Source organism: Camelus bactrianus, chromosome 11, assembly GCF_048773025.1.
Source record: "Camelus bactrianus isolate YW-2024 breed Bactrian camel chromosome 11, ASM4877302v1, whole genome shotgun sequence".
NCBI lineage: Eukaryota > Metazoa > Chordata > Mammalia > Artiodactyla > Camelidae > Camelus > Camelus bactrianus.
This window is the reverse complement of record NC_133549.1, coordinates 50,358,760-50,384,345: the sequence shown is the minus strand read 5'-3', so window position 1 is coordinate 50,384,345 and position 25,586 is coordinate 50,358,760. Positions and strand designations below refer to the sequence as shown.

The 25,586-nt window shown below is 37.6% G+C and overlaps 2 protein-coding genes across 7 annotated transcripts in view; one reads left to right on the top strand and one right to left on the bottom strand.

Moving 5' to 3' along the window:
• Positions 1-1,762, bottom strand: part of RNLS (renalase, FAD dependent amine oxidase) — a 266,231-nt gene extending 264,469 nt beyond the window's left edge. For all 3 annotated transcript variants that reach the window (XR_012510220.1, XR_012510221.1, XM_074374001.1), the window contains exons 1-2: positions 1,631-1,762; positions 745-850 (exon numbers count right to left, since the gene is read on the bottom strand). Coding sequence is in view for 1 of the 3 variants with exons in the window: in XM_074374001.1 (XP_074230102.1) it covers positions 745-850; positions 1,631-1,748 (224 nt within the window). In the remaining 2 variants the exon portion in view is untranslated. The remainder of the gene's footprint in view (positions 1-744; positions 851-1,630) is intronic.
• Positions 1,763-1,910: 148 nt separating this feature from the next.
• LIPJ (lipase family member J) overlaps positions 1,911-25,586 on the top strand; it is a 34,563-nt gene continuing 10,887 nt past the window's right edge. Inside the window, exons 1-7 of one of the 4 annotated variants that reach the window (XM_010971252.3) lie at positions 1,911-2,118; positions 7,837-7,948; positions 8,641-8,761; positions 14,136-14,334; positions 15,140-15,249; positions 23,875-24,011; positions 24,390-24,536. In XM_010971252.3, coding sequence (XP_010969554.2) covers positions 7,844-7,948; positions 8,641-8,761; positions 14,136-14,334; positions 15,140-15,249; positions 23,875-24,011; positions 24,390-24,536 — 819 coding nt within the window. In that variant the 5' untranslated portion in view covers positions 1,911-2,118; positions 7,837-7,843. Of the gene's footprint in view, positions 2,119-7,836; positions 7,949-8,640; positions 8,762-11,779; positions 11,838-12,370; positions 12,485-14,135; positions 14,335-15,139; positions 15,250-16,350; positions 22,310-23,874; positions 24,012-24,389; positions 24,537-25,586 lie in introns of those variants that run through there. The other 3 variants (XR_012510218.1, XR_012510219.1, XM_074374000.1) reach the window with 3 other exon arrangements.

Here is a 25,586-nt window from a genome sequence, read left to right as displayed (position 1 = left end):
AAGAATTCTTAGAGATTATAATCCTCAATAATAACTAGGTATCTGCCTATGATCTACTCAACATGTTTTGTGTTGAAACTGATAAGCCAGGTGAAGAACAGAAATGTTTTGAGAATCCATGGTTCTTTTGCTGACATTAGCCAGAGGCCTATTTTTTCATATATTTCAAAATGAAAGTCTATGGATATAAACTGAAAGGTAGTTAGTATACCAATTCTATTTTTTATTTTTTATTTTTGGTGGGGAGCAGTAATTAGGTTTTTTTTTTATTATTATCTTTTTTAATGGAGGTATCAGTATACCAATTTTAAATTTGGTTAGGAATGACTTCCACTACTGCTATGTGTCCTTTTCCTGAACACCAAAATAGTGGTTTCTAATTAAGTTCATTTATTTATTTTTTTTTTTAATGGAGGTTCTGGGGATTGAACACAGGGCCTCGTGCATGCTAGGCATGCACTCTACCACTGAGCTATACCCTCCCCAGTAATTCCTTTTATTGGGCCCTTACTGTGTCCATTATAATCTCTCATCTGATCTTTACAACTGTATGAGGCATGTCTTACAGTTTTCCCACTTTATGCAGGTTAACCTTTTACTGTTAATACGATCCACAATGATAACATAATCATTTCAATTACAGTATTACTAGAGGCAACGTTTAACTGTTAAAAAATGGATGATTTACATCTTTTTACATCATACAACTAGTATGACTGATTCCACCCCTTTCAACTAACTCACCTTTGATGTTTTTTGGCATAATGAGAAGTGCAGGTGATGTACTGGGCGCCCAAGTCGACCGTGCTCTGTGGATTGTAAGGACTGCCGGCTGTAGTCATTCTTCCCCCTTGAATTAATCCCCAGGAAAACGTCTTTAGTGCATCAGAATGGACCTTTTGCAACTGACGCTGTTCACCCCACGTTACCACAAATGGATTATTTGACATTTTTTTAAGCCAAAGTCTTTGTCATCTAACATCGTCAGGAAGCAGGTAACAATTCGGTCACTGAGTGTGAGGTATTTTTTAGAAAGAACCCACGAATCATGCTGAACAGCAAGCGTTCAGGACCGTGCCTGCTGCATCTATTTACTAATTTGAATAAAAGGAATGAATGAACGAACGAAATAAAACAAAACCGTGAATGAAATGTCAGAATGAACGAATCAAAATGCTTTCACTCCTGCGGTCAGGCTTCAGGAGAAGGACAGGATCCTGTCAGCGAGATCTTCGGGAAGTCTTGGTGTACGGGCACCCTGGGATCCCCACAGTCTGGAGAAAGCTGCCAAGGCACAGAGCGGCCCGGAGGAAAAGCCAGGTACTGGCGGCAGCGCCAGGCCCAAGCTTCGCAAACTCCAGTCAGGACGCCTGCCAGGCCGCCGGGCCTCCGTCGGAAGTGCGCGCGGCCCTGGCGCCCCGCTCCCAGCCCCGCGTGGGGCGCCGCCCCGCCCGCGCCCCCTCCCCGCCGTCCGCGGTCACGTGACCGGGCGCGCGCCGCCGCGGGTCCCCGCCGGGAGCCGGGCCGCTGGATTCTCCTCACAGATTGACTCGGGCAGGGCCCACGCCACCCCAGAAGTCAGGCTCTACGTGGGCTTCTTTATCCCCTTTTCGGCCCGAGGGCGACCCACCTGAGTCCCCAGCCTTGTCCCACACGGCGAGGTGCAAAGGACGGGACGCCTCCTTCCTCAGCAGCGCTGCGCACAAGCTTCCCGTCAGCCCGGCGCCCACGATCAGCACCCGCTCCATGGCCCGCTGTTTCAGCGGCGAGGCCGGCCGGCCTGCACTCGGTGCAGCCGCCGAGACCCAGACGACTAGAGCTGCCTGCACTTCGCGCTCCGGGCCCCAGCGCGCCCCGAGCAAGCCCCCGCTGGCCGGCAGGGGGCGGAGAGGAGGCGACAGGCTGAGCCGCTGGGAAGAACCCCAAACCTTGGCTTTCCCCTAGGGTTGAGGGCTGGGAGGGAGCTGGCGTCAATCCAAGACAGGCTGGTGCAGTCAGATGAACTGTAAATTCCAGCCTGCCCCTCGCCCACAAAAACCTGGAGATGGTGAAGGTTACAGTGTGAGAACCCACCTCGCCGCAGGGCTGGTGTTGTCTACAGCGGAGACTCAGCCGAAGGTAACTACTAGAGTAACTATCGCTTGTCCTTGTTGGGACTTTCGCTATCTTAGTAGTTGAAGTCTGAAAACTGGGGAAGAGAAGAAACAGACCAGCTATCCCAGAGCCAGCTTCCTTCTCCACTGCCTTAATGGCCACTATTCATGTAATTGAAAAAAGAATTGGAGAGATTATTTTTGAACTAGCTCCCAGGCTCTGTGTAAATTATGTAACTTTTTTGAACCTCAATTTCTCTACCTGTGAAATGGGGACAATGTTTACTGTCCAAATTGTTGAAAATTAGAGGTAGCTGGTTCACCGGAAAATTCTAGATCACGCCTCGCTTCAGTAAATGTTATTTTATGTCAAAACACATTTCACATGCTCAAAGGGACATTAAGATGAGCAACACAAGGGCTCATGCCATTACCACTAGTTCCCCATCCCCCCAACATCGTTGTGGAAGTTCTAAATGAAAAAAAGTGAAAAGCAAGGATAAATCTGAACTATTAAAAAATCAAAAAGTAAGTTAATCTGAATAGTAGAAAAATTATTACCTGGAAAACTAGAGAAACTGAATATCTCTCAGAACGATGAGAAATTTGACAATAGTAGCCAATTATTAAAAATTAGGGGTTTAACTTTAAATACACATCATGAAGAAATTACCATGCATCACACTCGTGATAGGTTAATATTATATATCTGATAAAGGATAATGGAACTAGAAGAAGATACAGATGGACATATATAGCCTAATAAGACATTTCTAAGCACAAAAATAAATCTGAACTGAACATAAAAATGGAATTGAACAGGAAAATATTGAATACATAATCATTTACAAATTGCGTTCAAAATATACAAGACAAAATATAAACTGAACAAATTTTTGGAACATATCTGAAAAATGAAAGTAACACTTATATAAAGTCTTAGGGAAATGATTATTTTTTATTGAAGTACAGTTGACTTACAATATTAGTTTCAGGTGTACAACATAGTGATTCAGTATTTTTACAGATTATATTCCATTTAAAGGTATTCCAAAATAAGGGCTATATTTGCCTGTGCTGTGCAGTATAATCTTGTTCCTTATTTATTTTGTTCATAGTACTTTCTATCTTAATACTCTACGACATGTTGCCCCTCCCCCTTTACCTCTCCCCCCTAGTAATCACTGTTTGTTCCCTATATTTGTGAGCCTCTTTCTCTTTTGTTACATTCATTAGTTTATTTTTTAGATTCTACATTTAATTGATAAGAGTATTTGTCTTTCTCTATCTCACTTAATTCACTAAGCATAATATCCTCTAGGTCCATCCATATAGTTGTAAATGGCAAAATTTCACCTTTGTTATGACTGAGTAATATTTCATTGTGTGTATATATACAACTTCTTTATTCATTCATCCATTGATGGACACTTAGGTTGCTTCCATATCTTGACTATTATGAATAAAGCTGCTATGAACATTGGGATGCATGTATCTTTTCAAACTAGTGTTTTTGTTTTCCTCAGATAAATAACCCAAGAATGGAATTGCAGGATCAGTTGCAGGTAGTTCTGTTTTTAGTTTTTTAAGAATCCTCCATAATGTTTTCTATAGTGGCAACATCAATTTACATTCCCACCAACAGTGCACAGTTCCCTTTTATCCACATCCTCACCAGCACTTGTTATTTATTAGACTTTTTGGTGATACCATTCTGACAGGTGTAAGGTGATATCTCATTGTGGTTTCAATTTGCATTTCTCTGATGATTAACAGTGTTGAGCATCTTTTCATGTGCCTGTTGACCATTTGTATGTCTTCTTTGAAGAAATGTCTATTTAAGTTTATTTAGGCTATTTAAAAAAAATATTTTTTGATGTTAAGTTGTATGAACTGTTTATATACTTTGAATAGTAACCCCTTATTGATCATGTCATTTGCAAATATTTTCTCCCATTCAGTACATTGTCTTTCGTTTTGATGGTCATTTTCTCTGCTGTGCAAAAGCTTGTAAGTTTAATTAGATACCATTTGTTTGTTTTTGCATGTTTCTTTTGCCTGGGAGACAGATCCAAAAAATATTGTTATGATTTATGTCAAAGAGTGGTCTGCCTGTAGTTTTATGATTTCAGGTCTTACATTTAGATCTTTAATCCATTTTGAGTTTATTTTTGTATATGTTGTGGGGAAATGTAATCTCATCCTTAGTAGCTGTCCAACTTTCTAAGCCACCACATATTGAAGAGACTGTCTTTCCTCCATTGTATATTCTTACTTCTTTCGTCATAGATTAATTCACCTTAAGTGTGTGGATTTATTTCTTGGCTCTCTTATTTAGTTCCATTGATCTGTGTGTGTTTTTGTCCCAGTAACAGGTGTTTTGATTACGGTGGCTTTGTAGTATAGTCTGAAGTCAAGGAGCATGAAACCTCCAGCTTTGTTCTTTTTTGTCAAGATAGCTTTGGCAATTTTGGGTCTTTTGTGGTTCCATATAAATTTTAGGACTATTCTAGTTCAGTGAGAAATGATCTGGATATTTTGATAGAGATTTACATTAAATCTATAGATTGTTTTAGACACTATGGCCATTTTAACAATATTATTTTTTCCAATCCATGAGCTATCTTTCCATTTCTTTGTATCATCTTCAGTGTCCTTAATCCATGTTTTCTAGTTTTCAGAGTATTGATCTTTCAACTCCTTGATTAAGTTTGTTCCTAGAAATTTTATTCTTTTTGATATGATTTTAAATGGCATTGTTTTCTTGCTTTCTCTTTCTGATAGTTTATTATTAAGATATAGAAAAGCAGAAGATGTCTACATAGTAATCTTGTATCCTGCAATTTTGCTGAATTCATTTATTAGTTTTAATAGTTTTTTGATGAAGATGTTAGGGTTCCCTATATAGAGTATCATGTCATCTGCAGATAGTGTCATTTTTGCCTTTTCCCTTCCAAATTGGATGTTTTTTATTTACATTTCTTGTATGATTGTTGTGGCTAGGATTTCCAGTGCTATGTATTTAAAAGTGGTAACAGTGGACATCCTTGTTTTGTTCCTAATTTTAGAGGAAAATCTTTCAGCTTTGTAGTGTTAATGTGTTGTTAGCTGTGGGTGTGATATAAATGATCTCTATAATGTTGAGATATATTCCCTCTATACCAACTTTGATAAGAGTTTTTATCATGAATGGATGTTGAATTTTGTCAAATGCTTTTCTCTGGGTCTACTGAGATGATCATGTAAATTTTATCTTTTTATTATTGTGGTGTATTACATTAATTGATTTGCAGATCTTGAACCATTCTTGCATATATGGAATAAATCCCACTTGATCATGGTATATGGTACTTTTCATATATTGTTGAATTCCACTTGCTAATATTTTGTTGAGGATTTTTGCATCCATATTTATCAGAGATATTGGCCTGTAATGTTCTCTTTTTTGTAGTGTCTTTGTCTGGTTTTGGTATCAGGGTAATGGTGGCCTCTTAGAATGAAATCGGAAGTGTTCCATTCTCTTCAGTTTTTGGGAACAGATTTGAAAGGTTAGGTATTAACTCTTGTTTATATATTTGGTAGAATTCCTCTTTGAAGCTGTCCGGTCCTGGACTTTTGTTTGCTGGGAGTTCTTCTGTTACTAACTCAATTTCACTTCTAGTGATCTATCTGTTCAGATTGTCTATTTCTTTCTGATTTAGTCTTGGAAGATTTATGTTTCTAGAAATTTCTCCATTTCTTCTAGGTTGTCCAATTTGTTGGCAAATAACTGTTCATGATATTCTCTTGTGATTTTTTTAACTTCTGTGATATCAGTTATTTCTCCACTTTCATTTCTTATTTTATTTATTTGGGTCCTCTTTTTTTTCTTGAAGAGCCCAATTAAAGGTTTGTCAAATTTCTTTATCTTTTTTTTTAAATAGCTCTGTTTCATTGATCTTTTCTACCTTTTTTTCCTTTTGTCTGTGTTTTATTTACTTCCTCTCCAATCTTTATTATTTCCTTCCTTCTCCTGTCTCTGGGCTCTATTTGTTCTTCTTTTTTGAGTTCCTTAGATGGTAGATTAATCTTGTTTGTTTGAGATTTTTCTTCTTTCTTGAGGTAGGTCTGTATGGGTATGAACTTCCCTCTTAGAACTGCTTTTGCTGCATCCCACAGATTTTGGAAAGTTGTGTTTCCATTTTTTTTTGTCTTAAGGTATTTTCTGATTCCCTCTTTCACTTTTTATTTGACCCATTGTTATTTTCAATAGCATGTTATTCAATCTCCATGTGTTTGTGTTTTTCCATTTATTTTCCTTTAATTAATTTCTAGTTTCATACCATTTTGGTTACAAAAAGTGCTTGATATCATTTCTATCCTCTTAAATTTGTTGAGGCTTGTTTTGTGACCTACCATGGGGTCTATCCTGGAGGACCTTCCATGTCCACTTGAAAAGAATGTGTACTTTGCTAGTGATGTAATGTCCTCTAGATATCAGTTAAGTCCCTCTGGTCAGTTGTGTCATTTAAGTACACTATTGCCTTACTGATTTTCTGTCTAGATGATTGGTCCATTGATGTAAGTAGGGTGTTAAAATTCTCTACTATTATTGTACTATTGTCAGTATCTCCCTTTCTATCTGCTACTGTTTGCTTAATTTAAATATTACATCCTCCTCTTTTAGGTGCATATATGATAATAAGTATTGTATGTTCTTCACATATTGATCCCTTTATCATTATATAATGTCCTTCTTTGTTTTAGAGATTATTTTGTCTGATATAAATATTGCTACCCTTACTTTCTTGTCATTTTCATTTGCATGAAATATCTTTTTACATCCCCTCACTTTCAATCTGTGTGTGTCTTTAGCTTTGAAGTGAGCCTGTTGTAAGCAACATGTAGATGGGTCTTACTTTTCATTCAGTCAGCTGCCCAGTGTTTTTTGATTGTAGCATTTAGTCCATTGACATTTAAAGTGATAGGTATATTCTTATTGCCATTTTGTTACTTGTTTTCTGGTTGTTTTTATAGTTCTTTTCAGATCTTTTTATGTTCTTCAAGTTTCTTCCCTTGTGATTTGATGATTTTCTTATCTTTTGATGATGTGGGTCCATGGTTCATTACTGGCAGTAGTGTATCTTTTGGGGAGAGGTGGGAATGACTAGATGACATAGAGAAAGTAGAATTTTAAAATAGCTGGGACAGATGTACTTATATTTACTCTTCCTTGTCACCTTGAACTTTACCCTTAACTTCTTTTCTGTTCCTGATCTCTGCAAGACTGGCTCCTTCTGATCATTCAAGTCCAGCTTAAAAGTTACCTACAAGAGGCCTTCCCTAACCACTTGACCTAAACAGCCACTCAGTGACTCTCTTTTCCATTAACCTGTTTTATTTTCTTCATATCACTTAATCACCTTTAGAAGTTACCTTGCTTTTGTACTTGTTTAACTATATATTATTTATTTAGTGTCTTTATTTTATTAGAATGTAAGCATCAAGAGGTAAGAAACATTGTCATGTTCAATACAGTATCCCTGGTAACTAGAATCCAGTTTTGGATTTTGGAATGAAGCTGGCCTGAATCTGAATCCTGACTGCCAGTTATACATAGTATATCCTTAGACAAGTTATTTAATTTTTCAGAGCCTTTATTTTGACATCTGGAATGGTAGTGTTTCCTACCTCACAGAATTAAACAGTCAAGTAGCATTCATTGCTGCAGTTTAATAGTATTAACATTCCCTTTTATTTTTAGATCCCAAATGTGGTACCTTTTCAAGATGTTGTCTTTCATCCTAATTTTTGGAACCACTCACGGTACCTTTCAGAATCGAAGACCTGTGAACCCTGAAGCAAATATGAATATTGTAAGTTTCTAAGAAACACATGCTAAGCTGCTAAAATAACGGGAATGCTACTTTTCAATTTTGAGGGTTTATACTTTAACAGATCTACAGTCAAATTTATGTATCTGCAGTCATATATTTTGATATGGGCCAACTGATATTCCCCATCTACTCTTCTATAAGCCCAAGGTTTCCCTTTCAGCTTTATTCTGTCTCTGTAATGAAAAAAAAATCTATATCTATATCTATATCTATATATATATATATATCTACCTGCATGGATATATTTCTCTCTTCTATACATGCACATATATAACAAATTTCAGATATAAGCTTAGCTATATTCATAGACATGCAAACATTTTTGGATAAACGTATATATTTTTAAATTGTAGGTGGGTGAGTAGGTAAAAGTATGAGTGATTAGCAGTTAGAAAAAAAAATTAATGGGTCGGTTTTAGAGATATGTCCTAGAGGGCAGGGATTTTGTTTGTTTTATCCGTGAATCCCTAGTATATAAGACTGATAATTAGTAGATGTTCTTTAAATGTTTATTACTGAAGTAATCAGTGAATTAATGAAAATAAAAATATACAGGCATGAGGCTAAGAGAAAATATGAAGGTTCATTATTACATGATTAGGTTAGATTGATCAGGTTACATTAATTGACCAACAATTTTATTCTTAAAGGCTTACTCTTTCTTTACCTAGAGCCAAATCATTTCCTACTGGGGCTACCCAGATGAAGAGTATGACATTACAACTGAAGATGGTTATATCCTTGGCCTTTATAGAATTCCTTATGGGAAGACAAACAGTGATAACAGTTCAGGTAATATTCAATTCCAGATAAATTGGTGAATATCTGGGGTTTGAAGTTCTCAACTTTTTTATTTCTTCTCAGTGAGTTTAGGACAAGAAAAGGATTTGAAGTTTAAGTGAACAGTTAACTTCTCATATGTCTCTCTACATACCTCAAGAAGAGTCCCAATCTACACTAACTTCCTGTTCACAGAGGGATTTTAAAGTATGGTGGAACACAGATTGCTCCTTCCAAGTTTTCTTTGTGGATCACTTTACTCATACATGTTGATTTTCTAGAATTTTCTTTGTTTAATGAGGGGTGAAAAATGCTCTGAAACATAGTAACATTATTCTGTAGGTTTGAAGCATGGCTGGTAAAAATTCCCTTCTTTGTCTTTATGGCTCTCTCCTCTAGCAGTAGGAAAGAGATCATTTGGTAGCAGCCTCATGGCTCTTTATTTTAACAATAGATACACTACTATCAGCAGAATGAGGTGCAAAAAAATGCACTAGAATTTGTCACTAGGGTTAGAATTCTAGATGTGTCACTTACTAGCAGAATATGTAACAAATTACTTTGCTTATTCATCTAATTGTTCAAATAAAATTCAGGGTTTTTTTTTTCTTTTCTCCCTAGATTTTCTCCCTGAAAAGAATGTTTCTCATATTGCAGGACACCCTCTCAAGTTCTCATTTTGAACATTAAAGTACATTTCAGAGAAGACATTAATTTGGAACAATCTCAGTCAATTTTGGATCCTTATAGAGGTCACATCTACTGAGCAGAAAATGTTAACATAGATTTGACATAATTATAGTAATCATTCCTCAGGGTATGACCTAATTTTTCAAATACTGTAATAAAAGATCTAAAGATAATTTTAAAATATAGTAAGTGCTTCAGAGTTCTCTAGAAGCAGGGCCTGAGACAGAGATTTAGGTGCATGTGATTTATTGATTGAAATACTTCCATGAGAAAATAATGTGGAAATCACGGGAAGGCAGAGGAAGGAGCTAAAGAAGGATGTGTCTCAACTAAGAAAGTGTAGCTAAAATGTAACCTCAGAGGAGTTCATGGATATATGAATTGCACTACAGAAGTGGTCCCATCTTGAAGATAAGGAGCTAGCATTTTTGCATTCCCGTATAGGTTAGTCACTGCTGAAGGCTACCCATAGAAAGAGGTAAAATCTCCTGGCTGAGGCAATTCCCATTTGCCTGGAGGCAGTTCCACAGAGAAAGGGACAATAGTGAACCCTTGAAAAGCAAGTCACAAAAGCTAGAAAAATAATTCAGCTGCTTAATAAAGGAAATCCAGGTGGGGCACCAAAATAATCAAATAAAGTGTACCCCTTACACTACTCAGACCCACTTTTTTTTCACATTAAGTTTATTTTATCCAGGTACAGCTTTTCAAGGATTCTGGTAGAACAGGATTTGTAGGAAAACTTACAAGATGAAGGTTAGGGGGAACAAATTAAGATGTCTGCTATTATATCTGATCCTAATGCCGTATCTAGTACTCATATATTCCCACCTCTACCACCCACTGTAGATTCCCCTTCCTTTCAGCTATCTTCCCTAATATGGTAAGCCAGGCCTTTATCCGTAAGGACTACTATGTCCATAACAGGTCATAGTTGTCATACTTGTACATTTACAGTTATAAGAAAGCATGGGAGTAACGAAAGACACCCCTGTATATTACCTGGATACAAAATATATTTTTCCCTCTTGTCATTATGTATCAATAGCCCTTCCTCCCCATGTTAATCAAAGCCAATACTCCTGATCTCAGGGCCAGTATAGTAATTCCTTTCTTTGCCTCCCCGTCTTCTAACATGAGGAGCCCAAAGTAACCACGTAGCAGATAGAGCTTTAAGTTTATTAGGATGTTTCCTGGTGCCACAGTGGAAATTTTTTCCTCTTGGAACAAATGCTCTAGATCTATGGAGCTTAAAACTGTGAGGACAAAATGTGTGAATCCCTAAGTAAGTTACTAGGAGTGGCAGTGAGTGGGACCACCTCTAATCCCATCCCTTTTTTCTCATACTTATGTATTCTACTAGTTAGGGGAATCAGCAATATATTATGGCCATTTCTTTAAGGTGTGTATTGAATCATGAAGGATAGCACCCATACTTACAGAATATCATTTCCCAACTGGCATCTCCACTGAGCCCTTGAGGTATTGTTTCATTGTTCTTTCAAGCTGGCTTGATGGTAGTTATGGGGTAGGATCAGTGGTTTGAATGGACCTCCTTTGACCGGAAGTGGATCCCTTGATTCAAAGTAATGTTATGAGGGGGTCCTACATGGAAGAAAAGACAAATCATAGAAATGTGTAGCAGTTTTAGTCATAATAAATTCTTGCCTTTTCCAGGAGAGAAAGGGTCTGGTATACCCAGCTTCTTTCCAAGTGACTGGTTTGGTTTCCTTGAGGGATGGTACCATGTGAGGTCTCTTTTGCTGGCAGGTCAGACATACTGCCTTGATAGTAGCTAGATCTGCCTTCATGAGGGGGCCCATAATGATGGGCCAGTGTGTCATCTACATCTCTACCATTATGACTGCTTATTTTATGAGCTCATTGCACAGCACTGGGGCAGCTAAAAACAGTGTCTGGCTGACATCTATTTGTTGAGTTATCCTATGCACTTGGTTAGTTAATGTACTCTCTGTAGTACACTATCCCATCCCATCCACCTTCCTTGCATACAGATTGAATATTGTTCTAGAGGGCAGATAGGAGAAAGGGTTGGAGGAGAGTTTCATGCCCTCTTGCATAGCTCTTGTTCCCTTTCACAAATCTGCACCACAGTGGACTCTTACATAAGACTCCAATATTTTATTTGAGGTTCATATAGGGTTCATTGCAAAGAACTTTCAGAAGAGTATGGATGTTCTCAATTTATACTGCATCCAGAGGCTTCATACTGACCTTGGACCCTATACTCGGTCTTCACTATCTTCACTTATTCAGCCTGAACTATTCTTATTGTGTCTCTCCCATCAGGGGGTTCTTATGTCTTCTCTCTCCCTGCAGGCACCTATCTTTCCTGATATTTGGGACCAGATTTTTACTCTGTGATACCAGCTTTCTGGTGAGTTTTCTTAAAGTTATGAATTTGAACTTAATTCATTTTAAAAGTAGGAATGATACTTCTACCAAAATGGAAGCATAAGCTCTTTACTTCTAAGATTTTAAATCCTGCTGGTGTCCTCACCAGAGTCTTTTGCAAGTTGATAAATGGAATTTCCTCCAAGCTCTCCCAAGACACGTTAATCAGATGGTGAGTGTTCTGGTCTTATTTAATAGATTTAGTATATCTTCATCTAAGCCCCCCTTTTTTTTCTTACATAATCTGCTGTTGCAATTCTGGAATTTTCTAAGCTTCCAGGAAATCTCAGCAGAATGTCAGGACTGACTGACCTCTGGAACCATTGTGCCAGTGTGTTAAATCCTGTGTCATAGGAGTGCACTTTCATACGAATAAACTCCCCCTTATCCAGGAATATATATATATAATTTCCCGCTTTGATCCAACACCCAGGCATTCTCTCTCAGTTCCTGCTGTTACATAACGATTAGCTAGATTTTGTAGCTCTTTTGTGTATAATTTCTCCTTTCCTTCAGCAGATGCAGTACTTTTTCAGTCAAGCCATGTTGGAACTCAATCATAGTTACTGATTCTGTACCCAGGAGGAGATTGGTGTGGATCTTGAGGAAGGGGAATCCTTGTTCTGAAAGGTATCTAAGTCAGGGGAACATTATCCTCTAACAAAGAGGAGTGGGTCACTTCTGTAGTCCCACTGAGTTCAGGGAAATCTGAGACTCAAGTTTCTGAAGCTCCTCTACCCAAATATTTTCATCTCAGGTCCCAAAGTCCTACTTCCCTATCAAGACCCTGAAATATAGTATGGGTTCTTCCCATGGCTGAAAATTCAACCCTCCTGAAGTTCTGTTGTTCTTACAATTAGGTCCTGACCAAGATTTTCACCTCAGTTAGCCTCTGGCTATAGAAGATGAGGGTTTTATGTGATGCCAAGGAGGTCTTACCACTTTCATTCACTCTTTACTTTGAATTGGTGATTGATTGCTCTGAGCCTATAATTTTTCTCTCTTCAGATTATCATTGACACGCAGCAATAGCTACCCAACTCCCCATACCTCATGATAATATTTTTGCTGTACTTCTTTGTCAGAGATACTGTATAAGGCAGTCAGCCCTTTCCTGTGTCATATGTGAGTATTTTAGCCATTGGAGTACCACAACATTCAAGGTTCTTTCAGTACTCCACCTGCAATCAATGATGTGATCCTCATTGCCAGCAAACCACAAGTAGTCCAACTCCATACTCTCATCTTTAAATGTCTGCTTCCTTGATCACTTTTGGTAGTAACTCAGGCCAAGTTCCCCAGAAGCAGAGTCTGTGACAGGGATTTGAGTGCACGTGGTTTATTGAGGGAATCTCGGGGGAAAAGGTGACGGAGGAAACAGAAGAAAGTAGAGGAAGGAGTTAAGCGAAGATGTGGTCTCAACTGGAATCCAGCTTCAGCCGGGCCCCCTTGGATAGATAGAGAACATGAAATACATCAGAGTTGGTCTGACCTTGAAGCATGGGAGTCATCCTTCTGTACCTTGTGTCAGTTGGTCAAAGTGTAGGTTGTCCCCTTCCATCCCCAATGTGGGAGCTCCCATTTAGCCAATAATGCCAAGAGTGCATCCCCAGAGAAAGAGCAGCTGTGTACAGTTGGCAGCCAACACAACAGCTGGAGAACAGGAGCATCAGCCTAATTAGTGGGATGTATGCAGGACAACAACAGCATCACTACAGTAGATAATAATGATGTGGATTGTGTGTCAACGGCAATTTAGGACTTAAAATCAAGTTACTAGTGAGCACATCCTATGTTATTCAAAAGGTGTTGCTTCTCAAAAACCTAAAAGTATAAATTAGGGCTCTGGGAACTCTGGTGATTAAAATAGTGGTTCTAAAAATGACACCTATATTGAATACACCTGTGAAAATGTGATTGTAAAATTATTTTATGAAATGAAAAAGTGGGAAAATCATAGGAAATGTATTTTATGTAATACATTATTTAAAATGTATATGAGTACCCAGATTAGTTAGATATTTGAATATTCTATATCCTTAAAATTTTCTATATTTAAGTATAACATGACCGAATTGCCTTATTGGTCATTTGAAAGAAATTCATTAGTGAACTGTGTTAAACAATTCTCATATACAATGGGATTAAATGTTATAATTTGCCCTATTTATGCAGTTTAAAAAATCTTCAAACTATCATGTCTTAGGAGATTGAATTTGAGGTAAGGTACTCATGTAGACACCACAATATTTAAAAATAAATTTTCTGCATTTTTTTCCAGCTCAGAGGCTTGTTGTATACTTGCAACATGGTTTGCTCACATCTGCCAGCAGCTGGATTTCCAATCTTCCTAACAGTAGCCTAGGCTTCCTTCTGGCAGATGCCGGTTATGATGTGTGGATGGGGAACAGCAGAGGGACTACCTGGTCCAGGAAACACTTGTACCTAGAAACAAATTCCAAAGAATTCTGGGCTTTCAGGTACAAAACAAGTCAAGTAATGTTTCATTTTATAAGTATATTAAACACTTTTTTTCTTTTTGAATGAAATAAAGTGATATATGTCCTTTTTCTCAACTCAGGGCTTTCAGTAGATCATCAAAATTTATATAAATTTTGCCTTGGAAATTAAAGAGTGCTTGTTTGATTTTGAGCTTGTTTCTCACTTTTCAGTGGTAACCTTTATTGACTGCCCCACCCTTCCTTTAACTGTTCTTTCACTCTGTAACCTATGTGCTTAGTCTGCTTCACTGTATTTAAAATATACAAACACCCTCTTTATAACACTGGGTTGTGGCTACTTTATTTCCTTGACTTCGTCTTCTCACACAAGTCTCTATTCAGTAGCCATACTATACTACATAACTTATTGATAATACCCAAAGTGAGTTGAAAAATGCTTTTAATATTTACCTATTCATTATCTTCAAATGTTAATATAATATTAGTAGAAAGTGCATTTTTATTTTCCTTTTTCTTTTTTTTTAATTGAAGTATAGTCAGTTTACAATGTTGTATCAATTTCTGGTGTACAGCATAATAGTTCAGTCATACATATACATACATATATTCATTTTCATATTCTTTTTCAATATAGGTCACTACAAGATATTAAATGTAGTTCCCTATCTATATAATATAAACTTGTAGTTTACCTATTTTATATATAGTGGTTAGTATCTGCAGTTCTTGAACTCTCAATTTATCCCTTCCCTCCCCTTTCCCCGACCCTGCAACCACAAGTTTGTTTTCTATGTCTGAACTTATTTTCCTTTTTCTCTTGTAGTTTTGATGAGATGGCTAAATATGACCTTCCAGCCTCCATTGATTTCATTGTGAAGCAAACGCAACAAGAGGAAATATTTTATGTTGGCCATTCACAAGGCACTACCATTGGTATGGCTAGAAAGATCACCTCTACTATTACTTAATTACTCTTTACAATTTTTTCCTTCTTAAGGATGTAGATAAGCTTTCAGACCTGTAAGTGAAACAAAGCACTGTGAGACAAAAATAGCATAGCAGTGCCCTGGAAGCTTACATCTTGCTTTAATTCTACATAGTTTTCTCTAGCCACAAAGAATTGACTGTAAAAACAAGGTTTTGTTTGTTTCCAATTATGTAAAATTTGGATATCCATCTTAAGTTCACAGTGAGGTCATTACTGTCACTTATTCCACAAATAGAAATTTCATAATTATTTTTATTTTAAAAATGAAGCATAGGGCTTTACGAGTGAAAAACTTTAAAAGGATATTTATGTTTTTGCATTTAGAGAAGATTAAACTTAAGAAATGCACAAATATGAAGAAAACCTTTCTCTATTTAAAGACGACAGGAAAAGAACTTTCATTACCTCACAGTAGTAATGCTTCTGTTCTAATGCATCATAACAACTTCACATTCAGGAAAAAAAAAAAAAAAAACCCTGAGACCTAACATAATTCTCTTCAATGGTATTGTAAACCTGTTCACTCTTAATCTTTCTATTTTGGAAGTAGAAAAGTCCATTTTATAATAGGAACCAGTATTAAATGAGTCTTTTCTAGGCTGAAGAGTATCATTTTCTTATAGGAATAGTCTACTTTATACCAGAGAAAATGTGTTGAATAACAGTCTCATCCCATTTCTCATAGATCTTTTTCTCCGATGTTTATTATGACTTTTAGTCCAAATTATCATCAGCTGTTCAGTTATCTGGAACCAGGAGTCCTAGAAAATAATTAAATAAGAAAAAAAATGGGTGATATGCCAGAGCTAATTGACTTACAGTATGATATACAATTCTTTACTTCTTTGATTTCTCAGAACCCAGGACAAAAAAGAACCAGTAAAAATAGAGAAGGTGTGCAGGTAGATAGTTTGATAGGATGTTAAAAAGAAAAAAACTACTATTTGTCATAATAATGACTCTGAATTATCAGTAAAGTAGTGTTTAGTATCCTCTTTACAAGAAGATAAGGAAAATTCTTATTAAAAGTAAGTATGGACTTCCAGGAGAAGATGGCGGAGTAGAAGGACGCTCACAGGTCACCCTCTCCCACAAATACACCAAGACCCACAACTACAGACCCACTCAGCCAACCAGAGCACCTGCGGAACTCCGACAGAACATCGCCCTCTTCAAAAGATAAAGACGCCAAAAATCTGGTAGGAGAAAAGGAAAAAAAAAAAAGAAAGAACAAAAGGCAAAGCAGCGCGGGACGGGTCCCGCGGGGAGGGAGCGGCAAAGGAGGACTGGCGCTCGCTCGCTGGGTCTCCCCTCTCCAACTGAGAGGCCAGCGGGACGGAGGGGGAGCCTCCGAGGCTCGGATTTGTACAGAGCAGCCCTTGACTAACAGAACTAAGTTAAACGGGCACAGAGCGTTCCCCCGACACCCAGCCTGAGACGCGGGCCGGCAGCGGGCGGGCAGGGCCAGGCTGCACAAGCCGGGCGGAGGACGGGGGCGGCTGCACGGAGGCAGCCCCGGGGGAACGCAAGGGGCTGCACGCCGTGGCTGTGGGAGCACAGGGCAGAATAACCTGGGCGCTCCATAAAACAGCAAGGTTGATGTGCTCTCGGGGGAAGGGTGCACACCCCCATCTCTGAAATCCCGCGGAAAGTTTTCGGGGGAAGAGAGGCGGGGCTCAGGCGCAGCCGCCATGTCCTCCGCGCTGAGCACTCAGGCGGGGGCGGGGGCGAAACCTGCAACCACACCGAAGGGCTTAGCAGCCTCAAAGGCCAGACTGAGACGGGCCTGCAGCCCGGGGCAGATAGGATCCTTCCATCCTGGTCCCTCAGAGAACTTGCTCCACAAAGACAAACAAGGAGCTGGGTTTTGGCTCGGAGCAGGGACAGGGCTGTCCCTCGGTCTTCCCCGAGCCCACCTGCGGAGCGCTGACCAGGGCGGAGCACGCAGCTGCACAGAGCGGCGGAGCTACCGGCGGCTCAGGTAGAGTGAGAGCAGCCCCCCACCTTTCGGGCAGGAACACAGCCCCTGACCGAGGTGCTGGGAGGGGGCACGACCCGCCCTCCTACCTGGCCAGTCTGCAACATCTGACTGAGGCATCCGGAGAGGCAGCGACCGGCCCGCCCACAGCAGAGGAGAGCTGCGCCTGACCCAGTGTTAGGAGGAGGCGCGATCTGCTTGCCGACAGGTGCTGGGAGCAGCACAGAAGAGGGCGCCAACAGAGAGCCTCTGAAAACAGCAAGCTGAGCTTCCAAAACAGGACGAAGAAAGACTTCGCATTAAAAGCACACAGACTCCAGGAGAACACCGACAAACCCACCCCCCCCCTTTTTTTTTAAATCTGTTTTTACCTGTTCTATTTTCTATTACTCTCTTAATTTTTACTTCTTAATTCATTTCTATTTCTCTTGGGTTTTGATGTCCTGTTATTGATTAGACACAGGTTTCAAATACATCTATTCATCTCCCCCCCCCCTTTTTTTGGTAAAGATTTTAAAAGGACATCTCAACCCGATTAATACTCTGCTTCAACTCGCTCTTCTATTATTCATTATACACTGTTTTCAAACCCTCTTTCTCCCTTCTTTTAAAATTCTTTCTCTCTCTCTTATTTTTTTTTCTTTTTTTCCTAAGTTCTATTCCTAAATAGGTATTAGATAGATAAAATCCTTAAGGACCAAAATAAACAACTGATACTTCATAAACCACAGTGCCAGAGAGGTATGAGCAAGATGAAGAAGCAGAAAAACCTTTCCCAATTAAAAGAAGAAGAGAAATCCCCTGAAAGAAAGATCAACGAAATAGACATCGATAGCCTACTAGATCAAGATTTCAAAAAAGGAGTGATCAAATTGCTGAAGGAATTAAAAGAGATAGTGTTTAGAGATATAAAACATGTCAAAAATGAAATTGAAGCTATAAAGAAGAGCCAAGTAGAATGGGTAAACTCATTGACAGAGATGAGGAATGATCTAATAGCTGTGCAAAGCCGACTAGATAATGCAGAGGAACGAATTAGTGATCTAGAAGACAGGGCAATAGAAAGCACCCATTCAGAAGAACTACAAGATAAGCAAATAAAAAATAATGAAAATAGCATAAGGGACCTATGGGATAACATAAAGCATCCCAATCTTCGCATAATAGGGGTCCCAGAAGGAGAAGAAAGATCAAAGGGGATTGAAAAGGTTTTTGAAGAAATCATGACTGAAAACTTCCCAAACTTAAAGAAGGAATCAGATATCCAAGTACAGGAAGCTCAGAGGGTCCCAAACAGGAAGAACCCAAATAGACCCACACCAAGACGTATCATAATCAAGATGGCCAGAGTCAAGGATAAAGAAAGGATTCTAAAGGCAGCAAGAGAAAAGCAAAGAGTAAGTTACAAGGGAACTCCCATAAGGCTCTCAGCTGATTTCTCTACACAAACACTACAGGCCAGAAGGGAGTGGCAAGATATATTCAAAGCCCTGAATGAAAAAAAGATGCAGCCTAGGATCCTTTATCCAGCAAGGCTATCCTTGAGGATAGAAGGAGAAATAAAGAGTTTCACAGACAAAAAAAAGCTGCAGGAGTTTAGCAACACTAAACCCATGCTAAAAGAAATATTGAAAGGGCTATTCTAAATAGAAAAGCAGCAGGATGCTACAGAAATGAGAAACTCACAACTGGAAAGGTGATAACTCATGAATTACGAATAAAGTAAACATGAAATTATAAAAGAAGACATACAAATCACTGAGAGTGGGAGAGGGAGGCAGGGAAATATAGAATATCTTTTTCTTTCTTTTTTAAATTTTTTTAACAGTAGGATGGGTTTGAGATCATGTTACTATCAGTTTAATAAAAACAGTTATAGTAATGGGTTAATAGATTTACAAAAAAGGGTAACCACAAGCCAAAAATTTACAAAGGAGTCACAAAAATTAAATAAAATCCATGAAAATACAAAGGAAAATTACCAAACCACAAAAGGAAGAAGAAAGGAACAAAGAGGATATACCAATTCAACTGCAAAGATAAGTTCAAAATGGCAATAAACACACATCTATCATTAATTACTGTAAATGTTAATGGACTAAATGCTCCAGTCAAAAGACACAGAGTGGCAGACTGGATAATAAAGCAAGAACCTTCAATATGCTGCATACAAGAGACCCACTTTAGGGAGAAGGACACATATAGATTGAGAGTGAAAGGATGGAAAAGGATATTCCATGCAAATGGAAAAGCCAAAAAAGCAGGTGTTGCAGTACTCATTTCAGACAAAATAGACTTTAAAACAAAGGCCATAAAGAAAGATAAAGAAGGACATTTTATAATGATTAAAGGAGTGATACAAGATGAGGATATTACACTCGTTAATATATATGCACCCAATATAGGAGCACCTAAGTACATACAAGAATTACTAACAGAGATAAAGGGGGATATTGATGGGAATACAATCATAGTTGGAGATTTTAACACTGCATTAACATCACTAGACAGATCTTCCAGACAGAAAATAAACAAGGCAACAGAGAAATTAAATACTACAATAGAAAAACTAGATTTGGTGGATATTTTCAGAGCATTACACCCCCAAAAAATAGGATATACATTCTTTTCAAGTGCACATGGAACATTTTCCAGGATCGATCATGTACTTGGGCACAAAAGAAACCTCAACAATTTTAAGAAGATAGAAATTATCTCAAGCATCTTTACTGACCACAATGCCATGAAACTGGAAATCAACAACAGAGAAACAAAGGAGAAAAAAAGGAAAGCATGGAGATTAAACAATATGTTATTGAAAAAACAATGGATCAATGAGGAAATCAAAGCTGAAATTAAAAAATACCTTGAGACAAATGAGAATGAAAGCACAACCACTCAAAACCTATGGGACACAGCAAAGGCAGTGCTAAGAGGGAAGTTTACAGCGATACAGGCCTTCCTCAAAAAAGAAGAACAATCTCAAATAAACAATTTAACCCACCACCTGAATGAATTAGAAAAAGAAGAACAAAAAGCCCCAAAAAGCAGCAGAAGGAAGGAAATAATAAAGATCAGAGGGGAATTAAATACAATAGAGATTAACAAGACCATAGAAAAAATCAACCAAACCAAAAGCCGGTTTTTTGAAAAAGTAAATAAAATTGACAAACCTCTGGCCAAACTCACAAAGAAGAAAAAAGAGAGAGCACAAATTAGCAAAATAAGAAAGGAAAATGGAGAAATTACAACAAACAAAATAGAAATACAGAATATCAAAGGAGAATATTATGAAAAACTATATGGAACCAAACTGGATAACCTAGAGGAGATGGACAAGTTTCTGGAAACATACTGTCCACCAAAACTAAATCAAGAAGAATCTGAACACTTGAACAATCCGATCACTAGAAAGGAAATAGAAATAGCAATTAAAAACCTCCCTACAAATAAAAGTCCAGGACCGGACGGCTTCTCCGGGGAATTCTACCAAACATACAAAGAAGAACTCATACCAGTCCTTCTCAAACTCTTCCAGACAATTGAAAAGGAGGGAATACTCCCAAACTCATTCTATGAAGCCACCATCACCCTGATACCAAAACCAGGCAAAGACACTACAAAAAAAGAGAATTATAGGCCAATATCACTGATGAACATAGAAGCCAAAATCCTCACCAAAATTTTAGCAAATAGGATCCAACAACACGTAAAAAAGATTATACATCATGACCAAGTGGGGTTCATCCCAGGGACACAAGGCTGGTTCAACATATGCAAATCAATCAATGTAATACATCACATCAACAAGAGAAAGGACAAAAACCACATGATCATCTCAATCGATGCAGAAAAAGCATTTGATAAAATTCAACACCCATTTATGATAAAAACTCTCGCCAAAGTGGGTATAGAGGGAACATATCTCAACATAATAAAAGCTATATATGACAAACCTACAGCCAGCATAGTACTCAACGGTGAAAAACTCAAAAGCTTCCCACTAAAATCTGGGACAAGACAAGGATGCCCACTATCACCACTCCTATTCAACATAGTCCTGGAAGTCCTAGCCACAGCAGTCAGGCAAGAGAAAGAAATAAAAGGGATCCAAATTGGAAAAGAAGAGGTAAAAGTGTCATTATATGCTGATGACATGTTACTATATATTGAAAACCCTAAAAGGTCCACACAAAAGCTACTAGAGCTGATTGAAGAATTCAGCAAAGTAGCAGGTTACAAAATTAACGTTCAAAAATCAGTTGCATTTCTTTACACTAATGATAAATCAACAGAAGAAGAAAGTAAGGAAACAATCCCCTTTAAAATAACACCCAAAGTAATAAAATATCTGGGAATAAATCTAACCAAGGAGGTGAAAGAATTATACACAGAAAACTATAAACCACTGATGAAGGAATTTAAAGAAGACTTTAAACAATGGAAAGATATTCCATGCTCTTGGATTGGAAGAATCAATATTGTTAAAATGGTCACACTGCCCAAGGAAATCTACAGATTTAATGCAATCCCTATCCAATTACCCAGGACATATTTCACAGAACTAGAACAAATCATAATAAAATTTATATGGAACCATCAAAGACCTAGAATTGCCAAAGCATTACTGAAGAGAAAGAAAGAGGCTGGAGGAATAACTCTCCCAGACTTCAGACAATACTATAGAGCTACAGTCATCAAGACAGCATGGTATTGGTACCAAAACAGACATATAGACCAATGGAACAGAATAGAGAGCCCAGAAATGAACCACAAACTTTTGGTCAACTCATCTTCGACAAAGGAGGCAAGAATATACAATGGAATAAAGACAGTCTCTTCAGCAAATGGTGTTGGGAAAACTGGACAGCAGCATGTAAAACAATGAAGCTAGAACATTCCCTTACACCATATACAAAAATCAACTCAAAATGGATCAAAGACTTAAACATAAGACAAGATACAATAAACCTCCTAGAGGAAAACATAGGCAAAACATTATCTGACATACATCTCGAAAATTTTCTCCTAGAAGAAAAAATAAAAGCAAGAATAAACAAATGGGACCTAATGAAACTTACAAGCTTCTGCACAGCAAAGGAAACCAGAAGTAAAACAAGAAGAAAACCTACGGAATGGGAGAAAATTTTTGCAAGTGAAACCGACAAAGGCTTGATCTCCAGAATATATAAGCAGCTCATACGACTCAATAAGAAAAAAATAAACAACCCAATCCAAAAATGGGCAGAAGACCTAAACAAGCAATTCTCCAAGGAAGACATACAAATGATCAAAAAGCACATGAAAAAATGCTCAATATCACTATTTATCAGAGAAATGCAAATCAAAACTACAATGAGGTATCACCTCACACTAGTCAGAATGGCCGTCATTCAAAAATCCACAAATGACAAATGCTGGAGAGGCTGTGGAGAAAGGGGAACCCTCCTACACTGCTGGTGGGAATGCAGTTTGGTGCAGCCACTATGGAAAACAGTGTGGAGATTCCTCAAAAGACTAGGAATAGACTTACCATATGACCCAGGAATCCCACTCCTGGGCTTGTATCCAGAAGGAAATCTACTTCAGGATGACACCTGCACCCCAATGTTCATAGCAGCACTATTTACAATAGCCAAAACATGGAAACAGCCTAAATGTTCATCAACAGGTGACTGGATAAAGAAGAGGTGGTATATTTATACAATGGAATACTACTCAGCCATAAAAACTGACAACATAATGCCATTTGCAGCAACATGGATGCTCCTGGAGAATGTCATTCTAAGTGAAGTAAGCCAGAAAGAGAAAGAAAAATACCATATGAGATCGCTCATATGTGGAATCTAAAAAACAAAAACAAAAACAAACAAACAAAAACAAAGTGTAAATACAGGACAGAAATAGACTCACAGACAGAGAATACAGACTTGTGGTTACCGGGGGGTGGAGGGTGGGAAGGGATAGCCTGGGATTTCAAAATTGTAGAATAGATAAACAAGATTACACTGTATAGCACAGGGAAATATACACAAAATGTTTTGATAACTCACAGAGAAAAATATGTCACAATGAGTGTGTATATGTCCATGAATGACTGAAAAATTGTGCTGAACACTGGAATTTGACACATTGTAAAATGATTATAAATCAATAAAAAATGTAAAAAAAATAAAATTAAATTAAATTAAAAAAAAGTAAGTATGAAAACAATTCAACATTTACTGAATTTCTGACCTAAAATGTAAGATTCATCTAACTGAAAAATTCGCTTACCTCATTTTCACCATTGCCAGTTATACAAATGTATAATATTGTTTCTGATTTTTATACTGTAGTGTTATAAGACGGATTTATTGCTGAATTATCCTCATTTATGATCTACGCATTTGTTTTTGATCCTAATAATCAGCATTATGTTGTGATCAATATGCTTGTCTCAAATTGGGTGATGAGTAAATGTTTGATAAATGAATTAAGAAATGAATATGTAAATTAATTGTTCAGGGCTTACTCTTATTCACCATGATGTCATTTCTTACATGCTCGTAATTGCTTAAGAATAGTTCATTTATATTTTATTTTCTTTCAGCCTTCGTAACATTTTCCACAATACCGAAGATAGCTGAAAGAATCAAAATCTTTTTTGCCTTAGCGCCAGTTTTTTCCATTAAATACTCAAAAAGCCCTTTAATTAAAATGGCATACAATTGGAAGTCGGTGATCAAGGTATGTTATCCCTTTCCTTTTTGTGGTTGATAACCCAAAATGATAATAATTCTGCGCTTTCAACAATGAAAGCTCTTGGCTGTGTTTTGCACAGGCACGTGTACGAATTGAAGTTTTTGGTTTCATCTGCACTGGATTCTTGCCTCATTTCTACAGAAGGATAGAATTTTACTCATGATACCTTTGGACATCCCATTGTGATAGAAAATCCATTAATCGAACGATGTCTACATCCTGCTCCCAAGTTTTGTCCCTCAATTTAAATATTTTAAACTGTGAGATAATGCATTTGGTTGTAAATATAGTGGACATACCACATCAGTTTTGGATTAATTATTTTAGTTTTCCAAATATGAATAAAGTGAATTTATTTTACAGGCTTTTTCTGGCAACAAAGACTTCCTACCTAATACCTCATTTAAAAGATTTGTTGGCTCTCAGCTGTGTCCACTAAAGATTTTTGGTAAAATTTGTCGTGATATCTTATTTATGATATCTGGATATGACCAGAAGAACTTAAATATGGTGAGAACAAGTTGCATTTGAGATTTTTTTGTCAATTTTTAGAAAGCAGCTCTTAATAGTGCTTATTTTATGCCTTGTGTATCATTTTATGGTTTATCCATTTATATTTATAGGTAGATTCTTAGCCTTTCTGATTTTGTGACTATACCAACATTGTGAAACTAACTTGTATTAGCCTGCTGGGATTATTTGGCTTTCATATTTGTCTTGATCTCTGTAAGGAATAGAGAGCCACTACAGTGATAAGTATCTTTATTAGTCTTTGCTATTGTTTGTTAGTTTCCTGAGGTTTCATGTATTTGAGTAGTCTTTTATTCACTTGTTTTCTGTAACTCCTCCTCTTATATCCTGGTTCCTAACACTCCTTTCCTTACTTGTTGATCCTTCCATAATTAGAATTGGTACCTGCCAGTTATCTTACATGCTTCTGGCATTCATCAGATTTCTGGAGTGTAAAACTGTTTTGGTGCTCCAATTACCATTGCCAAGGCCATTTGTATTGATTGTGTACAGATACTCTTAAAGATGTAGGCATTCATTCTAAGATTTTTTTCAGCACATTAAGATTTGGCAGAAGCAATTGAGGCATTTGGACTAGTTGGTTGGTTCTTACACCTGGACCTTTTAAGAAAGTTCTCAATGAGAACTAATTTATTCATTCAAAGAAGAAGAGGTGTTCTCTTAATTCCCAAATGCTTTTTCACACCACAAGGATATGTTGATTTTATTCAACCTCAAGAAGATCTTACCCCAGTCTCAGAGGGCTTTATCTGTATAACATAGACAATTACATAAATTTGAAAGAAATACTTTATAGCAGAAGAAATGAACCCAGTCCTCTCCCCTTTTCCTGTAAAGATATGAGCAGTGTACTTTCTGCCATAAAAGGTTAAAAAAAAATAGACTTTTCATATTCTTCTGTCCATCTAGTGTCATAAAGGTACCATGGAATGACTGGAAGAATCATAAATATAATTTTACCATATTCATTTATTCTATGTTTGGGGTAGTGTATTTGGCTGTTGCTGTATTTTCTGTGATTATAGTGTC